This window comes from Ranitomeya variabilis, chromosome 1, assembly GCF_051348905.1.
Source record: "Ranitomeya variabilis isolate aRanVar5 chromosome 1, aRanVar5.hap1, whole genome shotgun sequence".
Taxonomy (NCBI): domain Eukaryota; kingdom Metazoa; phylum Chordata; class Amphibia; order Anura; family Dendrobatidae; genus Ranitomeya; species Ranitomeya variabilis.
Genome location: NC_135232.1, coordinates 649,653,020 through 649,680,999, shown reverse-complemented (window position 1 = coordinate 649,680,999; position 27,980 = coordinate 649,653,020). Strand labels below are relative to the sequence as shown.

The window sequence follows — 27,980 nt, the reverse complement described above, 5'->3', positions numbered from 1 at the left end:
AAAGTCACATTCAGTACAATTAACTTTTCTTTAATACAATAAGAACAAAAACACAGTAAACAAATAGTTTATCAGCAGAGTTTTCTATCTCTAGAAGAGTGGAGCCATCTGTCGTGGGTCATCGGGCAGGACACTAATAGAGTCTTCTGCTCTACCACACAGCATACAGAGCATGGTGTACTCCTGAAACAAAGCAGAGACACAATCATGGCAGCAGAGCATTGTTTTTCATCATTTCATCCTTATTAATACAGTACATGACAGACATCTGAATAATAAGTGATGATCCGGGGGGCTCCCACTCCGGTGGCCCCACACTGATCCATGGAATTATTGTTACATCCTTACAACAGCCCCTACAGTGAGGAGGTACATGAATGGAAAGGTGGTGAAGAATGCAACAGCAGAACACTTTACATGGCCGCCTGTCGGTCTCATTGACTTTTGAAAACCTTTATAAACTTTTTTACATTTTACTGCCCTTTTGATTGCAAGCAAATCAGTGGAGGTGCACTGTTCCTGAGTGCATACTTATTTTCCAGACCCCCCACTACTGTGTTTTAGACAGCCCCCAAATCTAAGAAGCATCATTGTCAAGAGCTCCCTGTCCTCTCCAACAGCTGCAGGTACCTTTCCCTGCAATCAGAAAAAATGTAAAACCTTTCCATTTATAATGACCACGGACAAGATAAAGATCCCCAATTCACATCAGGACTACAAGATACCAGGTACCTTCAGCTGCGACCAGGGCCGGACTGGGACTAAAATTCAGCCCTGGCATTTGAAGTTACACAGGCCCACTTGTCACATGGTGATTGCATAATATCTTTGTACACTTGTAGGCAGGGCCGGTTTTAGGCAAAGAGGGGCCCTAGGCAAAGTTTAAAATGGGGCCCCAAATGCTAACATATTGCACATCACACAAAAGCCTTTCTGTTGTATTTAAGTGCGCTGAGTTCAGGCCGCTAAATGAGTTTGATCGACAATACGGAAGTTGTTCAACGCTTGTTTCCCGGCCTCTTTCCACCAGCTGAGGAATAATGATGGGACAGAACGATCACTAATAGATCACTAACAGATCACCATACAGTATCATGTTTTCAGCAGCACATCTACAGTTTACACTGACAATGTGCTGCTGACAACAAGGCTTTTTGTTCCAGCAAAAACAATCTGAATATGCAGCATTTTACTTGTTTAGTAAAATACACCCCATAGTCCTCCATATATTATAATGTGCTCCATAGTCCTCCATATAGTATAATACACTCCCTATAGTCCTCCATATATTAAAATACACTGCTCAGTCCTCAACATAGTATAATACACTCCTCATAGTCCTCCATATAGCATAATACACTCCTCATAGTGCTCCATATAGTATAATGCACCGCCACAGTCATCCATGTAGTACAATTCACTTCCCATAGTATAATGCACCCCATAGTTCTTCATATAGTATAACGTATTCCCCATAGTCCTCGATACAGTATCATGCAGCCCACATATAGTATAATGCAGCCACCCCAGAGTATAATGCAGCCACCCCAGAGTATGTAACCCCCATAGAATATAATACAGCCCACCTCCCCATAATATATAATGTAGCCCCCCATAGAATATAATGCAGCCCCCCATAGTATAGAATATAATATACTCCCCATAGTATATAGCAAAGCCCGCATATTATATAGCACAAACCGCATAGTATACAGCACAGCCTGCATACTATAGCACAGCCCGTGTAGTAGATAACACAGCCCACAGAGCAGTATTCAGCACAGACCACACAGTAGTATACAGCACAGCCCACGTAGAAGTATACAGCACAGTCCACACAGTAGTATACAGCACAGCCCACAGAGTAATATATACAGCACAGCCCACAAAGTAATATATACAGCACAGCCCACAAAGTAATATATACAGCACAGCCCACAAAGTAATATATACAGCACAGCCCACAAAGTAATATATACAGCACAGCCCACAGAGTAATATATACAGCACAGCCCACAGAGTAATATATACAGCACAGCCCACAGAGAACTATATACAGCACAGCCCACAGAGAACTATATACAGCACAGCCCACAGAGAACTATATACAGCACAGCCCACAGAGAAGTATATACAGCACAGCCCACAGAGAAGTATATACAGCACAGCCCACAGAGAAGTATATACAGCACAGCCCACAGAGAAGTATATACAGCACAGCCCACAGAGAAGTATATACAGCACAGCCCACAGAGAAGTATATACAGCACAGCCCAGAGTACTATATACAGCACAGCCCAGAGTACTATATAAAGCACAGCCCACAGAGTACTACATACAGCACAGCCCACAGTGTACTACATACAGCACAGCCCACAGAGTACTATATACAGCCCACAGTGGTATACAGCACAGAGCACAGCCCAGAGAACTATATACAGCCCACAGTAGTATACAGCACAGAGCACAGCCCACAGAGAACTATATACAGCCCACAGTGGTATACAGCACAGAGCACAGCCCACAGAGAACTATATACAGCCCACAGTGGTATACAGCACAGAGCACAGCCCACAGAGAACTATATACAGCCCACAGTGGTATACAGCACAGAGCACAGCCCACAGAGAACTATATACAGCCCACAGTGGTATACAGCACAGAGCACAGCCCACAGAGAACTATATACAGCCCACAGTGGTATACAGCACAGAGCACAGCCCACAGAGAACTATATACAGCCCACAGTGGTATACAGCACAGAGCACAGCCCACAGAGAACTATATACAGCCCACAGTGGTATACAGCACAGAGCACAGCCCACAGAGAACTATATACAGCCCACAGTAGTATACAGCACAGAGCACAGCCCACAGAGAACTATATACAGCCCACAGTAGTATACAGCACAGAGCACAGCCCACAGAGAACTATATACAGCCCACAGTAGTATACAGCACAGCCAGAGTACTATATATAGCACAGTAGTATACAGCACAGAGCACAGCCCACAGAGAACTATATACAGCCCACAGTAGTATACAGCACAGAGCACAGCCCACAGAGAACTATATACAGCCCACAGTGGTATACAGCACAGAGCACAGCCCACAGAGAACTATATACAGCCCACAGTAGTATACAGCACAGAGCACAGCCACAGAGTACTATATATAGCACAGTAGTATACAGCACAGAGCACAGCCACAGAGTACTATATATAGCACAGTAGTATACAGCACAGAGCACAGCCCACATCTCTTCTCTTCCTCCACCCCCTCCCCTCACCTCCGAGAATGGCCCCACAGTCCAGAAAAAAAAAAAAAAAAAAACTCTCCTCACCTCTCCTCTTGCCAGCGTTGCTTCCGCCTTCCTGCTCCTGTCTCTGTCTCAGCAGCGTGCAGTCTGCCCGGGACACAGCAGGTGCGCGATGATATGACGTCATCGCGCACCCGCAGTGTCAGAGGCAGAGCGGGGAATGATGGGAGAGGAGCGTCTGTAGACGCTCTCCTCCATCATTGAATTCAACTGTACCGGCGTCTATACGCCGGTATAGTTGAATGCGACGGCGGGGGCGGGGGGAGGCGGATCGAGCGGCCCACTACTGGCACCGGCCCTTCTGGCATTTGCCAGAAGTGCCCGATGGCCAGTCCGGCCCTGGCTGCGACACTTCTAATGTGGTGTACCTAATTATTTGTACTAAATGTCCAACTGGGGGTCTGTATGTAGGGGAGACAGGGCAAAAGCTTAGAACAAGAATGAATTCTCATCGCCACACAATAAGAGAAAAAAGAATGGATCTACCTGTGGCAATACATTTTTGTCTCCCAAATCATAACATTATGGACATGAAATTACTTGTGTTGAAAGGTAACTTCAAAACTCAGAGAGACAGAAGAGTCTGGGAATATAAACTGATGATGACCTTTGACTGTCTTAGTGGTGGAATGAATGAGTCGCATGGATTTATGTCTTTTTACATCAACTAAGGAACTTGCCCATCAGACTATAAGGGGTCATCACAACAGAGACCCCAATCAGGACAATAAAACATTCCTTATCTAAGAACTGGCCCAACATTTATGGACATAACTGTTTATCACTCATGGTAATTCTGCTTCATGCCACTTGTCTTATCCATGTGTGTTGGTTTTTTTTTTCTATACTATGTTGTGCATAAATATGTGATTCTTCAGAATTTTATTACTCTATGCTTGATGAAGAGACCTGTGTAGTCTCCAAAGCTTGCAATTTGTTACCATCTTTTCAGTTAGCCATTAAAAGGTATCAACCACTGAGGACTCTCAATTCTAAACATTTTTCTATCTACTGGCTAACACGGTACCAAGATATATATCTGTCCTGTACTTATTTAATAGAAAGCATTTGTGTTAACTCGCCAATCTGCTTGCAATTAAATGGGCTGTAAAATATAAAATGCATATATATTTTTTTTTTTATAAAGTATTACTTACTCTTTAAAATGCCGCTCCTTACAGAGTTCTCCAAATTGCAGTGAGGCTTATGCTTGCATGGAGGTTTTTTAATGAATCTTTGGAGTGGAAGTCCTCTAAAATTCTACCCCAAAAAAAATATTTGTAAAACTCTTCCTATTCATTTCTATAGAAAATCCCATTGGCTGTCCATATGAGTATTTTTTTTTTTAAGTTCTAAAGAAGTTTGAAAAGTGCCCGGGGGGGGAGAGAGTTTTGTTTACCGCAACTTCTTTGAAGAGGATTCTGATGAAAATCCCTGCAAGCTAGGCACTGTCCAATCAAAAGGTTGCAAGATTTAAAAAAAAAAAAAAAAAAGAACCTTCAGGGTAAAAACTCTATGCTATGTGCACACAGTGTATTTTTCAGGAAGATTTCACTCAAAATACACCTGAAAAAACTGATGCAAAAAACAAACAAAAAACAAACAAACAAAAAAAAACAGTGCACAGCAATGCTAAAACAATGTTGCTGTGCACAAGTTCCATCTTATGTCACATCTTTCAACCTCTTCAGGGTTTGGAAGATGTGAAGTGGTTAAAATAGAATTAGACTTACCGGTAATTCGGTTTCTAGGAACCTTCCACGACAGTCACCTAGGAGGATGTCTCCCCGCCATAATGGGGGACAGGAACACAAAGAGGTTAAATAACCCTCCCCTTCCTGCTAACTCCAGTGTTTTTTCTGGCCATAGTAGCGTGAATAGTTACCACTAAAGTGCAGGAATCATCCAGAGAAATATCAGATAGGGAGGGAAATTAGTGTTGTCGTGGAAGGTTCCTAGAAACCGAATTACCGGTAAGTCTAATTCTATTTTCTCTAGTCACCTTCCACGACAGTCACCTTGGAGATATACCAACGTACCTTCCTCGCTGGAACTGTAATCTGGGGATTTATTTTTTCGTTTTCTCTTACGACCTTTTACACCCTTTAGTGCATCTTCTACTTGGGATTTAATTAAATCTTTTAGCTCAGACGCAAATCTTGGGGTCTCTTCATTTATGGTGTTCTCTATGCATAAGGCACAGAGCTTTTTTGCCCATGCAGTTGGTAGATCTGCCGAGCAGAGCGGGCACACTTTATGTTTTGTTTTCACCTGGCATTTCTTCCCCTAAGAAATATAATTACCCCCTATTTAGAATATATACATTCACGGAGGTCACTTACCCTCCTAACGTGAGGAAGATACCGGTTCTGGTCTTGGGTATGCCTCCTCCATTTGAACCGTTGTTTTCCTCCTGGATCCACTGGAGCCTCTGCTGTGTTGGGATTCTGAGCTGCGGCGCTGTATAGGTTGGTCCTGCTTTTGTTTTTTCTGTGGGTGACGGCGCTCCTGCGGGTCTTCTCCCAGCGGGGACTGCGGAGTATCCTCCACCGACTGCTCTTTTCCACTCATAGTGGCACGATTTGAGCAGCGGTCTCCAGTCCCTCCGGTGATTTTATCTCTGGTGTGCGGCGCAAGGCAACATCCGGTCTACCCAGAGGTACCTTGCGCCGCCCCGGAAGTGACCCCCCCGCGCCTGCGCAGTAAGATGCCGCCGGACCTCGCGCGCGCACTACTGTTACCAGCTTCCAGGAGGGACGGAGGGGATCGCAGCAGCTCCTCAGCCTACACCGTCCCAGTGCCTCCCATCAGTGACCGCCGTCACCTTCCTCCTGAGCTCCAAACCGGCGGTGTTACCCCAGGTAGCCGCCGCTACCTATTACCAGCTACTTGTAGAAGAAAAGAGGAAGAGGCAGACTGGATCCTCTTCACTGCCTCCTCCCTGCACATACACAGGACCCGCCGGCCCCGGAATGTGCCTTCAGGGAGGATATCCATCTATGACCGTGGCAGGGCCCCCCGCTGCATGAATTCGGCCCGATGGTCCCCGGGATTCCACGATGTTGCGGTAAGCTGTGGGTTCCCCGTCAGGGACAGGAAACAATACGAAATACGAACTGAGGTGGAGGAAAGGTCCCGCCTTTTTAACCTGTGGGTTTCCTGTCCCTGAGGGTGGATCCCTCTCTCCCTGGTGCCGTCATGGGGGTAGGAGAAAGGTTCTTGAATTGACAAGGCCTGCAATTCTCCTACACGCCTAGCTGTGGTAATAGCGACTAGGAACACCGTTTTAAGTGTTAGGATTTTAAGGGGTAGAGAAGACAAGGGCTCAAAGGGTGGTTGAGTTAAGCTATTGAGTACTAAATTTAGATCTCAAGGAGGGATCCGACTAGGGAGACTAGGATGTAGTCTACTAGCTGAAGTTATGAATCGCTTGATCCAGCGGTGGCCAGCTAGATCCTGGTCAAAAAAGGAACTGAGGGCCGATACCTGAACTTTCAGAGTACTCGGGGAAAGTCCAAGATCTAAACCCTTCTGGAGGAAGTCCAGGATTTGAGAGATGTTGGGGTGGAAGGGATCCGGGACACTGGGAAGACACCAGGAAGAGAATTTCTTCCATACTTTGTTAGGCTAGGTTCACATTGCGTTAGGGCAATCCGTTAAGCGGATTGCGCTAACGCAATGTTTCTTTAGGGTTCGCGTTCATCGTTCCCGCTAGCGCAGATCCCCGATCTGCGCTAGCGAGGACCGGACCTCGGACGCACTTCGGACGCTGCTTGCAGCGTCCAAGGTCCGTCACAAAAGAACGGCACATCGCTAGCGCGTGCCGAAAATGGCATGCGCCAGCAACAAATCACATTGCTGTCAATGGGTGCGCTAACGGACCCGTTGCACGGCGTTAATTGCGACAATTTCACTGTGCAACGCAGTCCGTTAGCGTTAACCCATTAATGCAATGTGAACCTAGCCTTATAGATGGCGTTAGTCACCGGTTTCCTACTCTTTTGGAGAGTTTGGATAACCCTATCTGAGAGACCTCTGGCTTTTAGAATGTTGGTTTCAGTAGCCAGGCAGCTAGATTCAATTTTTTGAGATCCGGATAAAGGAGGGGACCTTGGAAAAGGAGATCGGATCTTTGAGGAAGAAGAATGGGACCTTCCTTGGTCATTCCCCTCAAGCTGCTGTACCAGCTCCGTCCTGGCCATAATGGGGCGATCAGGATTGTTGTGACTGTCTGACCGGATTTTCTGCAGTGTCTTTGACAACATCGGAATTGGCGGAAAGGCATAAGTCAAGTTGAAGGTCCATGGATGAATGAGAGCATCCATTCCCAGAGCACCCTGCACAGGGCTGAGGAAGAAATGTGTTTCTGACTTTGCGTTTTGGGAATTCGCAAACAAGTCGACCTCCGGGGTTCCCCATCTCGAGGTTAAGGATAGGAAAACCTCCTGATTCAGGCACCATTCTCCAGGATGCACGTCTTTCCTGCTGAGGAAGTCCGCTTTGGTGTTGTCTGAAACCTTCAGGTGAACCGCGGAGATTTAAAGGAGGTGTTTCTCCGCTCACAGAAATATCCGAGCTGCCACTAGTTTCAGACTGGTATACTTTGTGCCCCCCCTGGTGATGAAGATAAGCCACAGTCGTCACGTTGTCGGAGTAGACACGAATATGATGGCCTTGGATTAGAGGTGAGGCAGCTAGCAGCGCTTCCTCTACTGCCTTTAGTTCCCTCAGATTGGAGGATCTGGAACTTATGTCTGTGGGCCATAGGCCCTGAAAATGTTTGATCCACCACGGCACCCCAACCTCTTCGGCTGGCATCTGTGTGGAGCACTTTCAGAGGGAGCTGATCCCAGCTTACCCCTTGCCGAAGGTTTCGGCCTTTTAGCCACCACGACAGGGCTGCCTTCACATGTCCGGGAAGAGGGATTCTCCTGGACAGGGTGTTCTGATACCTCCGAGAATGTAGGAGAACGTGAGTCTGGAGGGTCCGAGTGTGTGCCTGGGCCCAGGATACTGCTTGAATGCATGAAGTTAGGGACCCTAGAATAGACATGGATTCCCTCAGAGTTGGGGATCTTTGTTGCTTGAATCTTGAGATTCTTTGGCAAAGGTCGTGCTGACGGTCTTCAGGAAGGAAGGACATCCTTTTCTCTGAATCCAGGAGAATCCCCAGGAATTTCTTCCTCGTGGAAGGCTGTAGGTCCGACTTTAGGAGATTCGGGATCTAGCCCAGGGACTCGAGAATATCCAGAGTTTTTAATATGTCCTGATTCAGCTGCGACGTTGAAGGAGCCATGATAAGATCGTCTAGGTAAGGGACCAGGCAGATTCCCTTATGACGGAGGAAGATGACTGTTTCCCTCATGATTTTTGAGAATACTCTAGGGGCCGAGGATACTCCAAAGGGAAGGACGTTGAATTGGTAGTGAGAGATCTTGCAGTTGTGGGAGATTGCGAACCTGAGGAACTTCCTGTGATCCGGATGGATTGGAACGTGATAATAGGCATCCCTCAGGTCTATCGATGCTATCACCCAGTCTTGTCCAATTAGCGGGATTGCGGTTTTGACTGACTCCATCTTGAACCTCCGATACTTGATGACCTGGTTCACCCGTTTCAGATTTATGATCAGCCTGCATTTCCCGGAGGGTTTCCTTATGAGGAAATGGCGAGAGTAATGACCTCTGTCTAAATCCTGCTGGGGTACATGGGAGATCACTTTCTCTCGCAGAAGTTCCTGGATTTGAAGGAGAAAGGAGTCGAGAAGGTCTGGGGGTTGTTCCGGGGTAATTCTCAGGCAATTGGGGGGGGGGGGGGCTCTCGAATTCCAATTTTAGTCCAAATTGTATCGTGTGAAGGATCCACTGGTTCGTGGATATGGTCCGCCATTGGGTGAGAAACCGTGAGAGCCAGCCCCCGACAGAAGAGTCACTGTTTGTCCTGAGTCTGTTGCTGCTGAGGCACGAGGATGTTCCTGCCTCTGCCCCCTTTTGGGTAGCTCCAACGACCCGTTTTTCCTTTTCCCCTGAAATCCTTAGGAGGACTGGTCCCGGGGGGGGGGGGGGGGGACGAAAAAAACGCTTTCTTTTGACTTTTTGTTTAGGAAGCGATTTCTTCCTATCAGAAGCCTTATCCAGGATATCATCCAGTAGTGGCCCAAGCACATGGTGTCCCTGAAAGGGGATGGCGCAAAGTTTTGTCTTAGAGGTAATATCGCCTCCCCAAGATTTCAGCCAGAGAGCTCTCCTGGCTGAATTTGGGAGGACTAGGGACCGTGCGGCCACACGAACGGACTCTCCCAAAGCATCCGCTAAGAATCCCGAAGCCTTTTGTAGAAGGGGAAGGGAATCCAGGATTTCCTCTCTGGAAGTGCCCTGGGAGAGATGGTCCTCTAATTTGCGAAGCCAGAGAACCAGAGCCCTGGTGACGCAAGTAGAAGCAATATTTGCCTTAAGAAGATTCGTAGAGGATTCCCAGGATTTCTTTAGGTGACTCAATCTTTCGATCCATCGGATCTTTTAATTGAGAAGAGTCCTCAAATGGGAGGGACGTTTTTTTGGTGACTTTAGAGACCTGAACGTCCACTTTGGGAACCTCCCAAATAGAATTATCACCCTCCAAGGGAAACCGTTTTTTAAAATCTGAAGGGACACTAAGGCCTTTCTCTGGGGAAGCCCACTCTTGGAGAATGAGATTTTGAACATTCTCGTGTATAGGGAACCCTTTTTTAGGCTTGGGCCTCAGACCCCCAAACATTACATCCTGTACGGAATGTATTTCCTTTACTTCCTCAACCCCCATGGTGCTCCTTATTATGGAGACTAGCTCATCTATATCTTCAGAAGAAAAGTAGTATTTTTTCCCATCTGCTTTAGGGTGGATGTGGAGCCCTCGTCCCAATCATCTCCTGACTCCTGAATGGACCTCACCTGAGTCAGGATCAGTATTAACTGGGGCCATCTTCCTCTTTTTAGGGGGGGGGGGATGCGATACTTGAAGTTGGGAGAAGGCCGCCATGGAGGATTGCACCTCCTGTTTAATCAGGCTTTTTATGCTGTGCAGGAGGGAGGGCTGTTCAGCACGTATTATGTCATTCGTACAGGGTTGACATAGGGTCTTCTTATAGGCGGAGGGTAGCCGGGAGCCACAAACACCACACTTGCGGCTAGGTTTATTCTTTGGGGCAGACACCTTTTCTCCCTAGAAGAGAGAGAGAGAGAGAGGTACAGTGGGGCAAAAAAGTATTTAGTCAGTCAGCAATAGTGCAAGTTCCACCACTTAAAAAGATGAGAGGCGTCTGTAATTTACATCATAGGTAGACCTCAACTATGGGAGACAAACTGAGAAAAAAAATTCCAGAAAATCACATTGTCTGTTTTTTTATCATTTTATTTGCATATTATGGTGGAAAATAAGTATTTGGTCAGAAACAAAATTTCATCTCAATACTTTGTAATATATCCTTTGTTGGCAATGACAGAGGTCAAACGTTTTCTGTAAGTCTTCACAAGGTTGCCACACACTGTTGTTGGTATGTTGGCCCATTCCTCCATGCAGATCTCCTCTAGAGCAGTGATGTTTTTGGCTTTTCGCTTGGCAACACGGACTTTCAACTCCCTCCAAAGGTTTTCTATAGGGTTGAGATCTGGAGACTGGCTAGGCCACTCCAGGACCTTGAAATGCTTCTTACGAAGCCACTCCTTCGTTGCCCTGGCGGTGTGCTTTGGATCATTGTCATGTTGAAAGACCCAGCCACGTTTCATCTTCAATGCCCTTGCTGATGGAAGGAGGTTTGCACTCAAAATCTCACGATACATGGCCCCATTCATTCTTTCATGTACCCGGATCAGTCGTCCTGGCCCCTTTGCAGAGAAACAGCCCCAAAGCATGATGTTTCCACCACCATGCTTTACAGTAGGTATGGTGTTTGATGGATGCAACTCAGTATTCTTTTTCCTCCAAACACGACAAGTTGTGTTTCTACCAAACAGTTCCAGTTTGGTTTCATCAGACCATAGGACATTCTCCCAAAACTCCTCTGGATCATCCAAATGCTCTCTAGCAAACTTCAGACGGGCCCGGACTTGTACTGGCTTAAGCAGTGGGACACGTCTGGCACTGCAGGATCTGAGTCCATGGTGGCGTAGTGTGTTACTTATGGTAGGCCTTGTTACATTGGTCCCAGCTCTCTGCAGTTCATTCACTATGTCCCCCCGCGTGGTTCTGGGATTTTTGCTCACCGTTCTTGTGATCATTCTGACCCCACGGGGTGGGATTTTGCGTGGAGCCCCAGATCGAGGGAGATTATCAGTGGTCTTGAATGTCTTCCATTTTCTAATTATTGCTCCCACTGTTGATTTCTTCACTCCAAGCTGGTTGGCTATTGCAGATTCAGTCTTTCCAGCCTGGTGCAGGGCTACAATTTTGTTTCTGGTGTCCTTTGACAGCTCTTTGGTCTTCACCATAGTGGAGTTTGGAGTCAGACTGTTTGAGGGTGTGCACAGGTGTCTTTTTATACTGATAACAAGTTTAAACAGGTGCCATTACTACAGGTAATGAGTGGAGGAAAGAGGAGACTCTTAAAGAAGAAGTTACAGGTCTGTGAGAGCCAGAAATCTTGATTGTTTGTTTCTGACCAAATACTTATTTTCCACCAGAATATGCAAATAAAATGATAAAAGAACAGACAATGTGATTTTCTGGATTTTTTTTTCTCAGTTTGTCTCCCATAGTTGAGGTCTACCTATGATGTAAATTACAGACGCCTCTCATCTTTTTAAGTGGTAGAACTTGCACTATTGCTGACTGACGAAATACTTTTTTGCCCCACTGTATACTAAGTAACCCTTCAAACATGTCAGAACAGTAAAGGGACCAGCCCAGCTACTCACGGCAGGAGGATGAACGCTGGGATCTGCAGAAGAAGCAGAGGGCTTGTCGCCATTCATGGTCAGCTGAATACAGTCACAGAGAGACAAGGGGGACAGCGCTTACCTAGAGGCCCAGACCAGGATATATATAGGTACCGTGGGCTCCCAGCGATATTGTGTGCTCCTCCCCCTTCGGTCCAAAGGGAGGCTTGAAGACCCTATCCGGTCGGCGATTCCCCCCGGTGGCCACGGACCTCGTGGAACGCCAGGCACAGCGTGCGTTCCAGTGCAGAGCCCCAGACCGCGATCCGGAAGTACAGCGACGTCACATCCGGCCGCGCGAACCCGGAACTCCACACAGACGCTGAAGAGGGAGGACGCCGGGGAGCACAGCGAGGACCCCGGCAGCACGTCACCGCCCCGCTTTGCCCCAGACAGAGGGGCGGGCAAGAGGCCTTGAGTCCACCACCAGGATGGAGACGGAGCGCAGCACATGGAGGAGGAGAGGATCACCGCCCGACCTCGGCTGCCCGGCGGTAAGAGATTCCAGGTGCTCCGTTCACCGGCCACGACAGCACCTGAAGGACCTCTTGATGCCCCACTGGGGAACAGGAAAAACACTGGCGTTAGCAGGAAAGGGAGGGTTATTTAACCTCTTTGTGTTCCTGTCCCCCATTAGGGCGGGGAGACATCCTCCTAGGTGACTGTCGTGGAAGGTGACTAGAGAAAAGTAGTTACATGTTCATTTATGAGGCTCTAATTGGAAACCACCTGCTGTTTATAGCTGAAAGTCCTCCTTTATCCTGAAGCGCTTTCGCCTAGGAAAACGACTGCAGTCTTTTATGGTGAAGCAGTTTCGTCTAGGAAAACTTCAAACCATTTCAGGAAAAGAAAAAAAAAAATCTTCTAAAAATTCCCCTTACAAGGATCCACGCACACATGCCCCCAATTTGACAAAGCTTTTTCGCCACTTTGCGCCTCGCTGATTTATTAAGTGGTGTGTGCCTGAGACACCTTGCACTCAACCCCACCCCTTATGAAGACTGTATAAAAAAAATGCCTTGATGAATTGGTCTTTTTTAAGCAGATGCCGCCTGAAAAAGGTTTGCAAAAAATGTACATAATACACAGCAGCATAAAATGGTATTTCTTTTAACCACTTCAGGTTTGGAAAAAGTAAAGTGGCTAAAAGAAATCACTTAACAGTTAAGAATTTAGATTATAGAAAAAAAAAAAAGGAGGATCAGACGATCCGGGACCCTTTTTCTGATGATTTCTGATGATTAGGTGGGGGGGGGGGCATATGAGACCCCACCTATTCTGTGAATAAATGAATGCCACAGTCTCTGATTAAAAGCATTCGATAACAAAATACACTCCGTACCTGATATTCATCCACCACGCTGAAGGTATACTCGTGCTTGGCAATCACATGGTGGCAATTTTTGCACATATCTGAAAACAAAGACAAGAGTTATTTTACTCAATTTCAAAGTTTCATGAAAGTTCATCATGATGCGCGGCCCACTGGGCGTAGAAGACAGAAGCGACCAGGAACACTTACGATCGTATGTGATGATCTCTTCTCCATCCTCATCATCCGCTGTTTTATTGGCGATGAGCACAAAGTCTCGCGTATTGCACTTTGCACAACTTACATAATTCAACAGAAAGGATCCGGTCTCTAAACACGTGTTCCCCTAAATGTAAGTAAGCAGATGTGTATCAGGGCACAGAGGGGCTATATAGAAATATCTACCGCGCTACATATGGTGAATTCAGCGATTAGCACCTGCTTGCTACAGCGGGCAAAAGTAATATCATTACCATTTATTGCAACTTCGAAAAAAAAAAAAAAATTACCCCTGAAAGTGTACACCCCCTTTATGTAGGCTGCTGACTACTATTCACCCTTTTCCTACCAGGCCCAGGGAGATGACAAAATAAACCTTACTCCTCCGTACTCGGCATCAACATCTTGTAGGGGCATCATGTGGGCGTCCTAGCACCGTTTGTTTGACTACGATGAAATGCGACCGCTGCAGCCGATCAGATACCCCAGTGGGATGCTGATGGAGGGAGGGGTGCAGCACTGGTCCATTAAAAGAGTCTAGTTTTTTTTCAATTTTTTTTTTCACATGGGGAAAATATTATATTTGTTGCATCACAACCACAACAAGTGCCAACCACATGGGCAAAACCACGAGGGCTGCCAACCATGAGGTCGCCCGGCAACCACCACTGTCGCCAACCATGAGAGTGACCGGCAACCACCTCCATAGCCAACCATGAGGGCCAACAACCACCACCATAGCCAACCATGAGGGCGGCTGGCAACCACCACCGTCTCCAACCATGAGGCTTACCGGCAACCACCACTGTCGCCAACCATGAGGTCGCCCTGCAACCACCACCATCGCCAACCATGAGGTCGCCCTGCAACCACCACCGTCGCCAACCATGAGGTCGCTCTGCAACCACCACCATCGCCAACCATGAGGTCGCCCTGCAACCACCACAGTCGCCAACCATGAGGTCGCCCTGCAACCACCACCGTCGCCAACCATGAGGTCGCCCTGCAACCACCGTCGCCAACCATGAGGTCGCCCTGCAACCACCACCGTCGCCAACCATGAGGTCGCTCTGCAACCACCACCATCGCCAACCATGAGGTCGCCCTGCAACCACCACCGTCGCCAACCATGAGGTCGCCCTGCAACAACCACCACCACCGTCGCCAACCATGAGGTCGCCCTGCAACCACCACCGTCGCCAACCATGAGGTCGCCCTGCAACCACCACCACCGTCGCCAACCATGAGGTCGCCCTGCAACCACCACCGTCGCCAACCATTAGGTCGCCCTGCAACCACCACCATGAGCGAGGCCGGCGACCACCAACTAAGGTGACAAGCATGATGGCCACCACAGGTGGACGCTTATCATGTCCAGTCTACTGAGTGATAAATCTTCTCATTCATAAGAGGCAGACATGTACAACCTGCCAGCTGGTGACAACCACAGCACTAGAGGAGCCCCCCTGGTGGTCGTCACCTAGCCTCTCCTCTCCTAGGACGCACACAACGACCATCGCTCCCTCTCTGACCACAGCTCCTGCAGCACCTCCTCACCCGGTCCGGGTATTCCTGCTGCACGCAGCCTCCACACATGGCGCTATCTGCTGCGCTCTTGGCCACGCAAACTTCGTAAATCAGAGTCCGGCGTGAATAGCTACACTACGCAAGCAGCGCACAGAAACCAGCTGGTTCCGGGGCGGCAACTATCGCGAGAACGAAGACAAAGCTGCATTCTTACACATCGCCACAAGAGGGCGCGCTGCACCACAGTTCTTACAGTGCGGCGCTTATTCCGGAATGTTCTGTCTGTGGCGGGAAACCAACTAGTGATGTCCAGCTGTGTCATAGGCCACCTGAGAGTGTAAGAGGGCGCTCTGGCGCAGTTTCCCGTTATATTATTTAATTAGAAAGAAGTCTGAGGTCATGGGAAATACTTCGTGTAAGCACAGTGCCTGCTGGACAAGGTCCAAATAGGTCTGAGACCTAAGGCACTTACATGGGCCTGCTGAATCTCTGTGGTCCTGTTGTCATCTCATTCTGTTAGTCAGTCAGGAGTTCTGTCTACAGTCCGTTTATCAGAGATTCAGTATGACGCCCCATTGTGTAGACTAAAAATCTGAAATCCTCTATGGTACGAGGAATAGCTGTTATCTGCTGTGGTGCTTGTGGGAATATTATATTAAATGGATCACTGTATTGGAAGCTGTGGTGGACTGATTAAAGGAAGCATTGAGTTTCGCCCCTTTTTTTGTAAACACTTTGCCATATTCTTTTTCATGGTTTTTTATGTTTTTAAAATTGGTTTTAGGCCAGTTTATCACGTCCTGATATTTCCGATACCAGAGATGTCAGTGTGTGTGTGAGGCCGGCGTCACACTAGCGAGTTTTACGGACGTATGAGCGCAGAAAATACGCATTACACACGGCCCAATGATTCTCTATGGCCCAGCTCCTATCTGCCGTATATTACGGATCCGTATTATACGGTCTTGTACGGCCGTAGAAAATCGCAGCATGCTGCGTTTGTCACCGTATTGCGCAAAAAAAAATCGCCAATAAAAGTCTATGGGGGCGAGAAAATTACAGGTTACACACGGACCATGGTTGTGACTTGCGAGAAATACGCAGCGGTGTTATAGAGAAAAGCCGGCAATTCAGTGCGGTGTACAGTAAAATCACACTGACAGAATAGAATAGGTAGAATAAATGTCTACACATAGAATAGGTGTATATATATGTATATATGTCAGTGAGACACACATATATATATTTAATTCAGCGCTAGATAGCAGAAAAGCCGGTAATTCAATTGCCGGTTTTTCCTATCTCTTTCCCAAACCCGACAGGATATGAGACCATACAGTAAACCATCTCATATCCCTTCTTTTATTACATATTCCTCTTTACTAATGTAACAAGTGTCTGTGTAAAATTTGGGGGCTCTAGCTATTAAATTAAAGGGTTAAATCCCGGAAAAAATTGGCGTGGGCTCCCGCGCAATTTTCTCTGCCAGAGTGGGAAAGCCAGTGACTGAGGGCAGATATTAATAGCCTAGAGAGGGACCATGGTTATTGGCCTCCCTGGCTAAAAACATCTGCCCCCAGCCACCCCAGAAAAGGCACATCTGTAAGATGTGCCTATTCTGGCACTTAGCCTCTCTCTTCCCACTCCCGTGTAGCGGTGGGATATGGGGTAATGAAGGGTTAATGTCACCTTGCTATTGTATTGCCAGGTTAATGATGGAGAGGAGTCAATTATGACACCTATCCATTATTAATCCAATAGTACGAAATGCTTAATAAAACACATTATTAAAAAGTATTTTAATGAAATAAAGACACAGGGTGTTTTATTATTTTACTAGATGGTGGCCCGATTCTAATGCATCGGGTATTCTAGAATATGCATGTCCGCGTAGTATATTGCCCAGCCACGTAGTATATTGCCCAGCCACGTAGTATACAGCACAGAGCCACTTAGTGTATTGCCCAGCCACGTAGTATGTAGTATATTGCCCAGCCACGTAGTATATTGCCCAGCCACGTAGTATATTGCCTAGTCACGTAGTATATTGCCCAGCCACGTAGTATATAGCACAGCCCATGTAGTATATTGCCCAGCCCATGTAGTATATTGCCCAGCCACATAGTATATAGCACAGCCCATGTAGTATATTGCCCAGCCCATGTAGTATATTGCCCAGCCACGTAGTATATAGCAGAGCCCATGTAGTATATTGCCCAGCCACGTAGTATATAGCACAGCCCATGTAGTAACTATCACGCTACACGGGGGTGAGGCAGAGAGACGAGGTGAACCCCAAAGTGGACCCTCTGGGTCACGGTCCCAGAGCCCCCTATGGCGAGCCAACCTGATGGGTGCACCCCCTATACAGGGAGTGTTAGGAGCAGGCCCAGGGAGGATGGAACCGCAACTGCCGGAGCCAAAGGGACGACTGGGTGAAGCAGAGGAACAGGACTGCTGAGGATGACCAGGCGGGGTACTGAAAAGGAAAAATACGATAATATAAACTGAAGGCTGGAGCAGGGGTAATAAGAGAACGGTGGAAGCAAGAGAGAGCCGGAGGAACCGAGAACACAGCAAGTACGGAACACAGAAGCTATCCCTAGGACGGGCCTGAATATAACGCTGGAACAAACGGAGAAGTAACAACGAAGATACGCAGGCGCTTACCTGAGGAAGCGCCGAACAGAAATACCCGGTGGGCGCCGCCATATTGGAGGCGGGGCCACCGGGTCACGACCTCCCAGAAGGCAGAGCGGCGGGGAAGACCCTAGGGCGCATGCGCTGACCGGCGACGCGCTGGGAGGCCGAGAAGCCGGATCCAGAGGAAGAAGGGGGGACGCCGGGAGCGCGTCGGCCGGACAGGTAGGTATCAGGAGTCGTGACAGTATATTGCCCAGCCACGTAGTATATAGCACAGCCCATGTAGTATTTGCCCAGCCCACGTAGTATATTGCCCAGCCCACGTAGTATATAGCAATGTGGGCATCATATCCCTGTTAAAAAAAAAAAATAAAATAAAAAATAGTTATATACTCACCTTACGGAGCCCCCGGATTCAAGCGAAGCGGTTACCGACGCTGCTCGTGCGCTCCGGTCTGAAGAGTGCATTGCGGTCTCGTGAGATGATGACGTAGCGGTCTCGCGAGACCACTACGTCATCATCTCGTGAGATCGCAGCATGGACCGGTTACCGGAGCGTCGCGAGCGGGAAAGGCCTGTTGTCGATCCGGGGGCCGACAGACGGTGAGTATATAACGATTTTTTATTTTTTAAATTATTTTTAACATTAGATTGTTTTACTATTCATGCTGCATAGGCAGCATGAATAGTAAAAAGTTGGTCACACAGGGTTAATAGCAGCGTTACCCGAGTGCGTTACACCGTGGTCAACGCTGCCATTAACCCTGTGTGAGCGCAGACTGGAGGGGAGTACGGAGCGGGCACTGACTGTGGGGAGGAAGGAGCGGCCATTTTTCCGCCGGACTGTGCCCGTCGCTGATTGGTCGTGGCTGTTTTGCCACGACCAATCAGCGACTTGGATTACATGACAGAGGCCGCGACCAATGAATATCCGTAACAGACAGAAGTGACCCTTAGACAATTATATAGTAGATTATACTCTTAATCCATCTGAAGACCCTTGTCACCTGAAACAAAGTTAAAAAATACAAACAACAATATTCCATACCTTCCATCGTTCAGTCTTGTCCCACGCTGTAAATCCATCTGAAGGGGTTAAATCATTTTACACCCAGGAGCTCTGCTAATGCAGCTGTGCTCCTGTCTGTAAAACTTGGTGAATGAATGGAATGCAGGGGAATGTACTGTAGTTACCTCGAGTCGCGGTGATGCGCCCCCTGCTGCATGAACTCCTATGAACTCGAGCCTGGGAACTTTTCAGAATATTTTCTCACGCTCGAGTTCATATGAGTTCATCCAGCAGAGGATATTTAAATACCTTTGGTTTACTTGTGTGTACCAGCCCACTGAGGAAGCAACATCCTAAATACTCGAAACATGCGTTGGGACTTTTTTTAATTTTGCATCTCTGGCAACCTGACTTTATACTGTGTACTTTATGATGGACAAGACTGACCTCTCAGTTATGTACATGTGAATTGTGACAATCTGGGAAGACATTTATTATGAGCTGCTGTGGACAGTGAGAACAAGTAGATATGAAGTTTTCCATCTAGAATTAAATTGTAAGATGGAAGCTGTTCTGCAGAAAAAAAGCCTCGTGTGAACATAGAATGGAAGCAATGTGAGACAACATGGAGGAGCTGATGAAGCATCTGGTCCAAGCCCAACAGCAGCAGCAGCTAACACAGCAGGAAAAAATTAAAGGGAACCTGTCACCCCCAAAATCGAAGATGAGCTAAATGCTGTAGATAAGCCCCCAATGTGTCCTGTAAGATGAGAAAAAGAGGTTAGATTATACTCACCTGGGTGGGCGGTCCGATCCAATGGGCGTCGCGGTCCGGTCCGGAGCCTCCTATCTGTTGAGGGCAGAGTACTGCAGTGCGCAGGCGCTGAGCCTCTCTGACCTTTCCCGGTGCCTGCGCACTGCAGTACTTTGCTCTGCCCTTAACAGGGCAGACAAAGTATGCCTGCGCCGGAGCCGCAGCATGAATACAAGAAGAAGACGTCATCGTATGAAGATGCGAGGCCCCAGACCGGACCGCGACGCCCATCGGACCGTACCGCAGCGGGACCGCCCCTGGGTGAGTATAATCTAACCTCTTTTTCTCATCTTTCAGGATACATCAGGGGCTTATCTACAGCATTACAGAATGCTGTAGATGAGCCCCTGATGCTGGTGGGCTTAGCTCATCTTCGATTTTGGGGGTGACAGGTTCCCTTTAAACTGTTGGTGCAGCAGCTCCACCAGCAGCAGGAGCAACGACAACATGAGGTGATGCAGAAGATGGAACTCCTCGCAGAGGCTGTTCATGGAAAGCTGGCACCCCCCCCCCCCAATTCCAGGTGATGATTCCTATGTCCGGGAGGTGGTAAGGTGAGCCATGCAAAAAATTACGCCAGATGATGAAGTTTTTTATTGTGTTCGAAGGGTAGCAGAGCGGGAGAAGCTGCCAGGCAGAGGTGCTGGCCCCCTATTTAACTGGTGAGGCCCAAAAGGTTTATTATGAACTGGCCTTATAGGATGCACAGGTGTATGCCAAATTAAAAACCTTGATATTGGCATGATACAGGAGTGACTGTTAGTAGAGCTCAAAGGGTCCACCACTGAGTGTATTGTGCTGATAAAACCCACTTGCTACAAAATGTTTGACCTACTACATCAGGTGGAAGCTACGTGCCTGGAGGCCAATCTGGAAACAAGGTAGAAGATCTCACAGTGGCAGAGATACCGGCACATGCACCAAAACAACGGTACTGAGAACTGTTTCAGAGGAACCAGGGCTTGTTTTCGGAGTTGTCAATACGTGCACAGGTTGTGGAGCATGAAATCCTGACAGAACCACATGTGCAGGTGAACCAAAAGCTGTATAGAATTCCCGGAGCCCACCACCAGGTTATTTTGGAGGAGGTGAGGAGAATGTTGATCCTGGGCGTCATCAAGGAGTCAAAGTGCAGCTGGTCCAGCCCCATTGTCCTTCTGCTAAAGCCTGATGGAGAGTGGTGTTTCTGTAACAACTACAAGAAACTCAATGAGGTGTCCAAATTTGATGCATGTTCTATGCCCCATCTAAATTAACACATTGAGAAGCTAGCATCAGCCAGATATATCAACACCCTGAGCGAAATGAAACGGTACTGGCAAATCCTCCTCTCCCAAAGTGTCAAGGAGAAGACAGCCTTCTCTACATCTGATGCATGTTTCCAGTATGCCATTCGAGCTGCAAAGAGCCCCAGCTACCTTCCAGAGGGCCATGGACCGAATCCCAGCCCCTCACAAAAAGTATGTTGCAGCTTACCTCATCGATATTGCATTCAACCTGGATTTGGGAAGTCCTCTGCCAAAGGTCCAGGCTGTACTGGATACCCTGAGGAAGGCGAGGTTTACCATAAACTTAAAGAAGTGTGCCATGTGGAAACAGTAGGCAAAATACTTGGGTGACATCATCAGAAGAGGCAAAATAAAGCCACAAGTGAATAAGGTGGAGGCAATCCAAAATTGGTCATAACGAGTCTCCGAGAAACAGGTTTGGGCATTTCTGGTAATTGTGGGATACTATCAGCGGTTTATCCTGAATTTCGCAATGATAACCACACCCCTGATGAACCTTCTTAAGGGCATGATAATGTCCATGGAAAATGTAGTTGAAGCTTGCCCTTTGTAAGCTACTGGTTTTGATCGCACCTGACTTTAGTAGAAAATTTGTGGTCCAGACAGACGCCTCAGAGATCAGGTTGGGATCTGTGTTGTCCCAAGAAGTAAATGGAGAACAACATCCAGTCCTGTGTTTAGGGAACTCTCCCGCGAGAAAAAACTGCCATTGTAGAGAACGAATTCTTGGCCATCAATTGGGCAATTAAAGGGAACCTGTCGCCCCCAAAATCGAAAGTGAGCTCAGCCCACCGGCATCAGGGGCTTATCTACAGCATTCTGTAATGCTGTAGATAAGCCCCCGATGTAACCTGAAAGATTAGAAAAAGAGGTTAGATTATACTCACCTGGGCGGGCGGTCCGATCCAATGGGCATCGCGGTCCGGGGCCTCCCATCTTCATAGGATGACGTCCTCTTCTTGTCTTCATGCTGCGGCTCCGGTGCAGGCGTACTTTGTCTGCTCTGTTGAGGGCAGAGCAAAGTACTGCAGTGCGCAGGTGCCGGGAAAGGTCAGAGAGGCCCTGCGCACTGCAGTACTTTGCTCTGTCCTCAACAGAGCAGACAAAGTCCGCCTGCGCCGGAGCCGCAGCAGGAAGACAAGAAGAGGACGTAAGAAGATGGGAGGCCCTGGAACGCGACGCCCATCAGACCGGACCGCAGCGGGACCGCCCCTGGGTGAGTATAATATAACCTCTTTTTCTCATCTTTCAGGATACATCGGGGGCTTATCTACAGCATTACAGAATGCTGTAGATAAGCCCCTGATGCCGCCTACTTCTGCATGCGGCCGGCGTACCTATCTTTAACATTAGGTACGCAGGTCCTGGCGCTTTATGCAGATGCTTCCGCATGCGTCGGTTTGACGATGCGGCGACCAGCGTAGGACGCAGCTTGTAGCAATTTTTTTCCGCATCGTCAAAACGACGCATGCGGAAGCATCCGCATACAGCGGCAGGACCTGCGTACCTAATGTTAAAGATAGGTATGCCGGTCGCATGCAGAAGTAGGCGGAGCTAGAGGCGGAGGTGCGGCCGAGGGGGAGGCTTCACGGAGGAAGTCCGCAGCCCTCCGCAGCTCATGCAAACGGTAGTGTGAAACTAGCCTAATCGGAGGTCCCCAAAATCTGTGCAGATGTTTTTAAAGGAAATCCTCAGTATCTGCTAATACCTGTGTTTGTGCAACTGCTGGATGAAAATTGCAGAACACTGGTGATGTGGGTTATCTATTAAAGCATGACAAAACCTGTTACATTTGGAATAGATTGTGCCTAATTGTTGATCCAGCCTTTCTTTGAGTCTTAACCCCTTAATGACCGCCAATACATCTTCTTACTGACCTGAGAGATATAAGAGAATAGCATCTCCATACAGGGGACAATCCAGCAGCTGTCGGCTGTACATTATAGCTAACAACTTGCTGCATTTGCCATGATCAGTGTTTGCACCGTCCAAATCTGTTTAACCCCTTAGATGCTGCTATCAATAGTTACTACATCATATAAATGGTTAACAGAGTGGCTTCTCCCTCTTTATCCCAATTGGTGCCCTGAGATCATGATTGTGTGGTCCTGATGTTTGCCATGGTAGTTCACGGCCAAATAGCGGCCTAATGCTATGTGCGCACGTTGCAGATTAGCCTCAGGAATTTTTTGTGCGGATTCTGCATCTCTTGGCAGAAAACGTAGGTGCGGATTTGATGCGTTTTTTACACCTGTGGATTTCTATAATGGAATGGGTACAAAAACGCTGCAGATCCGCAAAAAAGAAGTGACATGTGTTACGGCTAGCCTACCCTCCAGCTGCTGGATGTACCGCTGTAAACGCTGATCGTCCGCCATTTACTATCCAGACCCTGGCGCTAGTATTCTGTTACGGCTAGTGGAACGCACCGAGTAAATATAGCTGTTTATTATAAATGGTGCGTTCGCAGCCCGGGGTCCACCGTGCATGAGGAACCTGCTGCTAGTGAATGGTGGCACTGTTTGGCGGTATAGACTAGCTCTGTTACTTCACAGAGTAGCTGTGAGAGGAAAGCACTGTGCCCTGTTAGCCTCACAGGAGCACAAGCTTGCTGCCGAACTGATTGCGTGTCTGCATAACGACTGACTGCTATCTCCTCACCGGAGGTGCCGGAATTCTAGGGGCTTATTTCAGCCAGGTCCCTGAATACATACATACAATCTCCTCATCGGAGGTGCCGGTATTCTAGGGTCTTATTTCATAAAACACCACAAGAACACAGTTATATCCCATAAAAAATCACTTTTATTAATATACCTTTAAAAACAATATGTAGGCACAAAGGACAGGGTAGGGGAGGTGGAGAACTAAACCACAATACACTGTAAGCGTAGGGACCTGTGAAACCCCCCATAGCCGGTGTACCCAGCAGTACTCAATAGTAATAAGATAACAGCCCATGAAAATAAGAATAGTAAATGAAATACAACAGGCGTGATATCAAGCACCTAACTAGGTGCAGACACAGTAATATAGGTACCGTACCTGGTGTGTGCACCAACTAGGGGGCCCAGGACCCTCCCCGACGCGCGTTTCGGAGCACAAACACTGCTCCTTCCTCAGGGGGCGTGGGGGACAGAGTGAAAGCAGCCGTCTTAAATACATGACCAGATTATGTGTACCCCAGCAGCTGCGTGCACCGCCAAACACGGCGCCACCGCCGCCAACCGGAACCGGATACACGCGAGGAGCACGTGACCCAGCCCCAGAAAGCAGCAGGGCACCGCTGCAAGCAGAAGCCGCCAACCACGGCAAACACGCCGCCAGCCGGAACAGGAAACACGCGCGAAGCACGTGATCCTGCACCAGCCGCAGCGAGGAAGCCGCCGCCGCCGGCAGTGGAGACATAGCCCTGACGAAGAGGGAAGTTAACCCTCGAAACGCGTAGGCAGCTTGTCTCCACCACGCTCCTGTCCTTACTCTCTGTGTGACGTCACATCAGCTCCGCCCCCAATCCTTCACCGCGTTCTCAGCGCTGCTTCCGGCCGGGGCACGCGAGACGCTGGTGTTCTCCCGCGCTCCTGCGCTCTCGCCAAGACGCGTCTCTTCAGGATAACTCCTGGTATCACTCTGCACCACCAATTGCCGGCGGGCACTTGTGCTACAAACAAGACTCACAAGCGCTGACCTCAAGCAATCATATGGTGAGTGAACGGACAGTTCAATTTGCATTTCTAGTTGGTCTACAAGCTTAGAACAGTCTGTTCTTAATATAACAGATAGTTCACATCTCCACCTTATCCCTCTCCTCATTAGTATCAACTCATCAGACTGCGGCAAGCAAACACTTCAGGTGCAGCCGTCCTAGCTTTATATGAACAGTAAGTGGTTCTAATCGATATCCATACTACTATAAGGTTGAGGTTAGTTAGGGGACCCATGTTCTATAATATGCTATATACTATTTCTCTCCAGAAATAACTCTTAAACCTGTGGAAGGACCATTATCTGAATCCACAAAGGAACACCTTGTGTAGCGCACTATTAGCCTCACACCTCAAGTAAGTGTGTACATATAATATCCTGTATTACTCATTTGTACTATCTTGCCCATACCTAATTCACTGACTCTACGCTGTCCCTTCTAGTAATATACCACAACCAGGTTCAACCTCCCTTCTAAAGGAACAGGTGGCTCTTATATTCACAAACTGACTCCCTATTAAGTAAGTAATTTTCCTTGGTGTTTTTTCCTTGGGTAGCGCAGTGGTTCCAATATCTTTTACTACTAAGGATGAATGGGGTTTGTCCAGTGGAGTCGGCTACGGCGTTGTTCAGCGCAAACTCCGCCCACGGTAGCAAGGATGCCCAGTCATCCTGCCTGGCTGAGACAAAATGTCGCAGATACAGTGGGGCAAAAAAGTATTTAGTCAGTCAGCAATAGTGCAAGTTCCACCACTTAAAAAGATGAGAGGCGTCTGTAATTTACATCATAGGTAGAACTCAACTATGGGAGACAAACTGAGAAAAAAAAATCCAGAAAATCACATTTTCTGTTTTTTTATCATTTTATTTGCATATTATGGTGGAAAATAAGTAATTAGTCAGAAAAAAACAATCAAGATTTCTGGCTCTCACAGACCTGTAACTTCTTCTTTAAGAGTCTCCTCTTTCCTCCACTCATTACCTGTAGTAATGGCACCTGTTTAAACTTGTTATCGGTATAAAAAGACACCTGTGCACACCCTCAAACAGTCTGACTCCAAACTCCACTATGGTGAAGACCAAAGAGCTGTCAAAGGACACCAGAAACAAAATTGTAGCCCTGCACCAGGCTGGGAAGACTGAATCTGCAATAGCCAACCAGCTTGGAGTGAAGAAATCAACAGTGGGAGCAATAATTAGAAAATGGAAGACATTCAAGACCACTGATAATCTCCCTCGATCTGGGGCTCCACGCAAAATCCCACCCCGTGGGGTCAGAATGATCACAAGAACGGTGAGCAAAAATCCCAGAACCACGCGGGGGGACCTAGTGAATGAACTGCAGAGAGCTGGGACCAATGTAACAAGGCCTACCATAAGTAACACACTACGCCACCATGGACTCAGATCCTGCAGTTCCAGACGTGTCCCACTGCTTAAGCCAGTACATGTCCGGGCCCGTCTGAAGTTTGCTAGAGAGCATTTGGATGATCCAGAGGAGTTTTGGGAGAATGTCCTATGGTCTGATGAAACCAAACTGGAACTGTTTGGTAGAAACACAACTTGTCGTGTTTGGAGGAAAAAGAATACTGAGTTGCATCCATCAAACACCATACCTACTGTAAAGCATGGTGGTGGAAACATCATGCTTTGGGGCTGTTTCTCTGCAAAGGGGCCAGGACGACTGATCCGGGTACATGAAACAATGAATGGGGCCATGTATCGTGAGATTTTGAGTGCAAACCTCCTTCCATCAGCAAGGGCATTGAAGATGAAACGTGGCTGGGTCTTTCAACATGACAATGATCCAAAGCACACCGCCAGGGCAACGAAGGAGTGGCTTCGTAAGAAGCATTTCAAGGTCCTGGAGTGGCCTAGCCAGTCTCCAGATCTCAACCCTATAGAAAACCTTTGGAGGGAGTTGAAAGTCCGTGTTGCCAAGTGAAAAGCCAAAAACATCACTGCTCTAGAGGAGATCTGCATGGAGGAATGGGCCAACAACAGTGTGTGGCAACCTTGTGAAGACTTACAGAAAACGTTTGACCTCTGTCATTGCCAAAAAGGATATATTACAAAGTATTGAGATGAAATTTTGTTTCTGACCAAATACTTATTTTCCACCATAATATGCAAATAAAATGATAAAAAAAACAGACAATGTGATTTTCTGGATTTTTTTTTCTCAGTTTGTCTCCCATAGTTGAGGTCTACCTATGATGTAAATTACAGACGCCTCTCATCTTTTTAAGTGGTGGAACTTGCACTATTGCTGAATGACTAAATACTTTTTTGCCCCACTGTATGTGACCAAGGTCCGGTTGGCCCTCTACCAACCCATTCGTCTCAGAATGATATGCGGAAGAGAGATTCAACTCCATGCTGAGAAGACAACAAAGCTCTCTCCAGAACCAAGACGCAAACTGGGGACCCCGGTCACTGACAATTTTGTCCAGCATACCGTGTAGGCAGAAAATGTGTTTTATAAACAACGCTGCCAAGGCCCGTGCAGAAGGTAGCCGTGGAAGCGGTACCAAGTGCACCATTTTGGAAAAATGATCGGTAATAACCCAAATGATGGTACAGCCACGAGACTTGGGCAAACCCACCACAAAGTCCATCCCGACCATCTCCCAGGGCCTGTCTGCCACCAGCAAGGGATAGAGTAACCCAGCTGGCCGTTGTCGAGGAGACTTATTTTTGGCACAGGAGACACACGCCCGAATATAATCTCGGACGTCACGGACCATATGTGGCCACCAGTATGTCCTCACCAGCAGTTCAGATGTCCTTTTTGTCCCAAAGTGTCCACCCACCCTGGATAAATGAGCCCAAGAGAGAACCTCCGGTCGCAAATTAATGGGTACAAAAGTCTTGCCCGGAGGCACAGACTCTAGCGAAACCGGAGCTACGGTTCTCAGGCTCTCAGAAGGGACAATAAGGCGAGGCTCCCCTTCCTCCTCAGATGACACAACGGAGCGAGAGAGGGCGTCAGCACGAATGTTCTTCTCCCCAGCGAGATAATGGAGGGTGAAGTGGAACCGGGAGAAGAACAAGGACCATCTGGCCTGACGAGAATTTAGCCGCTGGGCTGTTTGCAAATATACCAGATTTTTGTGGTCCGTGAAGACTTGAAAGGGAAAGCGAGCCCCCTCCAAAAGATGTCTCCACTCCGAGAAAGCCAACTTCATTGCTAGCAACTCCCTGTCCCCGATGGAATAATTCCTCTCCGCT

At 47.8% G+C, this 27,980-nt stretch overlaps 1 protein-coding gene across 1 annotated transcript; it reads right to left on the bottom strand.

Annotated features, from left to right (window-relative positions):
- Nucleotides 1-14: 14 nt before the first annotated feature.
- On the bottom strand, nucleotides 15-15,506 carry CHURC1 (churchill domain containing 1). Its single transcript, XM_077262420.1, has 4 exons — nucleotides 15,320-15,506; nucleotides 13,754-13,889; nucleotides 13,574-13,644; nucleotides 15-183 (listed from the first exon to the last, which is right to left on the bottom strand). Exons 1-4 carry the CDS (start codon nucleotides 15,356-15,358, stop codon nucleotides 91-93), a joined length of 339 nt encoding a protein of 112 aa, XP_077118535.1. The 5' UTR covers nucleotides 15,359-15,506; the 3' UTR covers nucleotides 15-90.
- Between the last annotated feature and the right edge of the window lie 12,474 nt (nucleotides 15,507-27,980).

Excerpts from the sequence above, each read along its gene's own strand:
- CHURC1 (XM_077262420.1), bottom strand. The coding sequence starts at position 15,358 with ATGTGTGGAGGCTGCGTGCAGCAGGAATACCCGGACCGG. Across the intron at positions 13,890-15,319 it reads AGCAGGAATACCCGGACCGG|GGGAACACGTGTTTAGAGAC; the intron begins GTGAGGAGGTGC and ends ACTTACATTTAG. Across the intron at positions 13,645-13,753 it reads AGAGATCATCACATACGATC|ATATGTGCAAAAATTGCCAC; the intron begins GTAAGTGTTCCT and ends CTTTGTTTTCAG.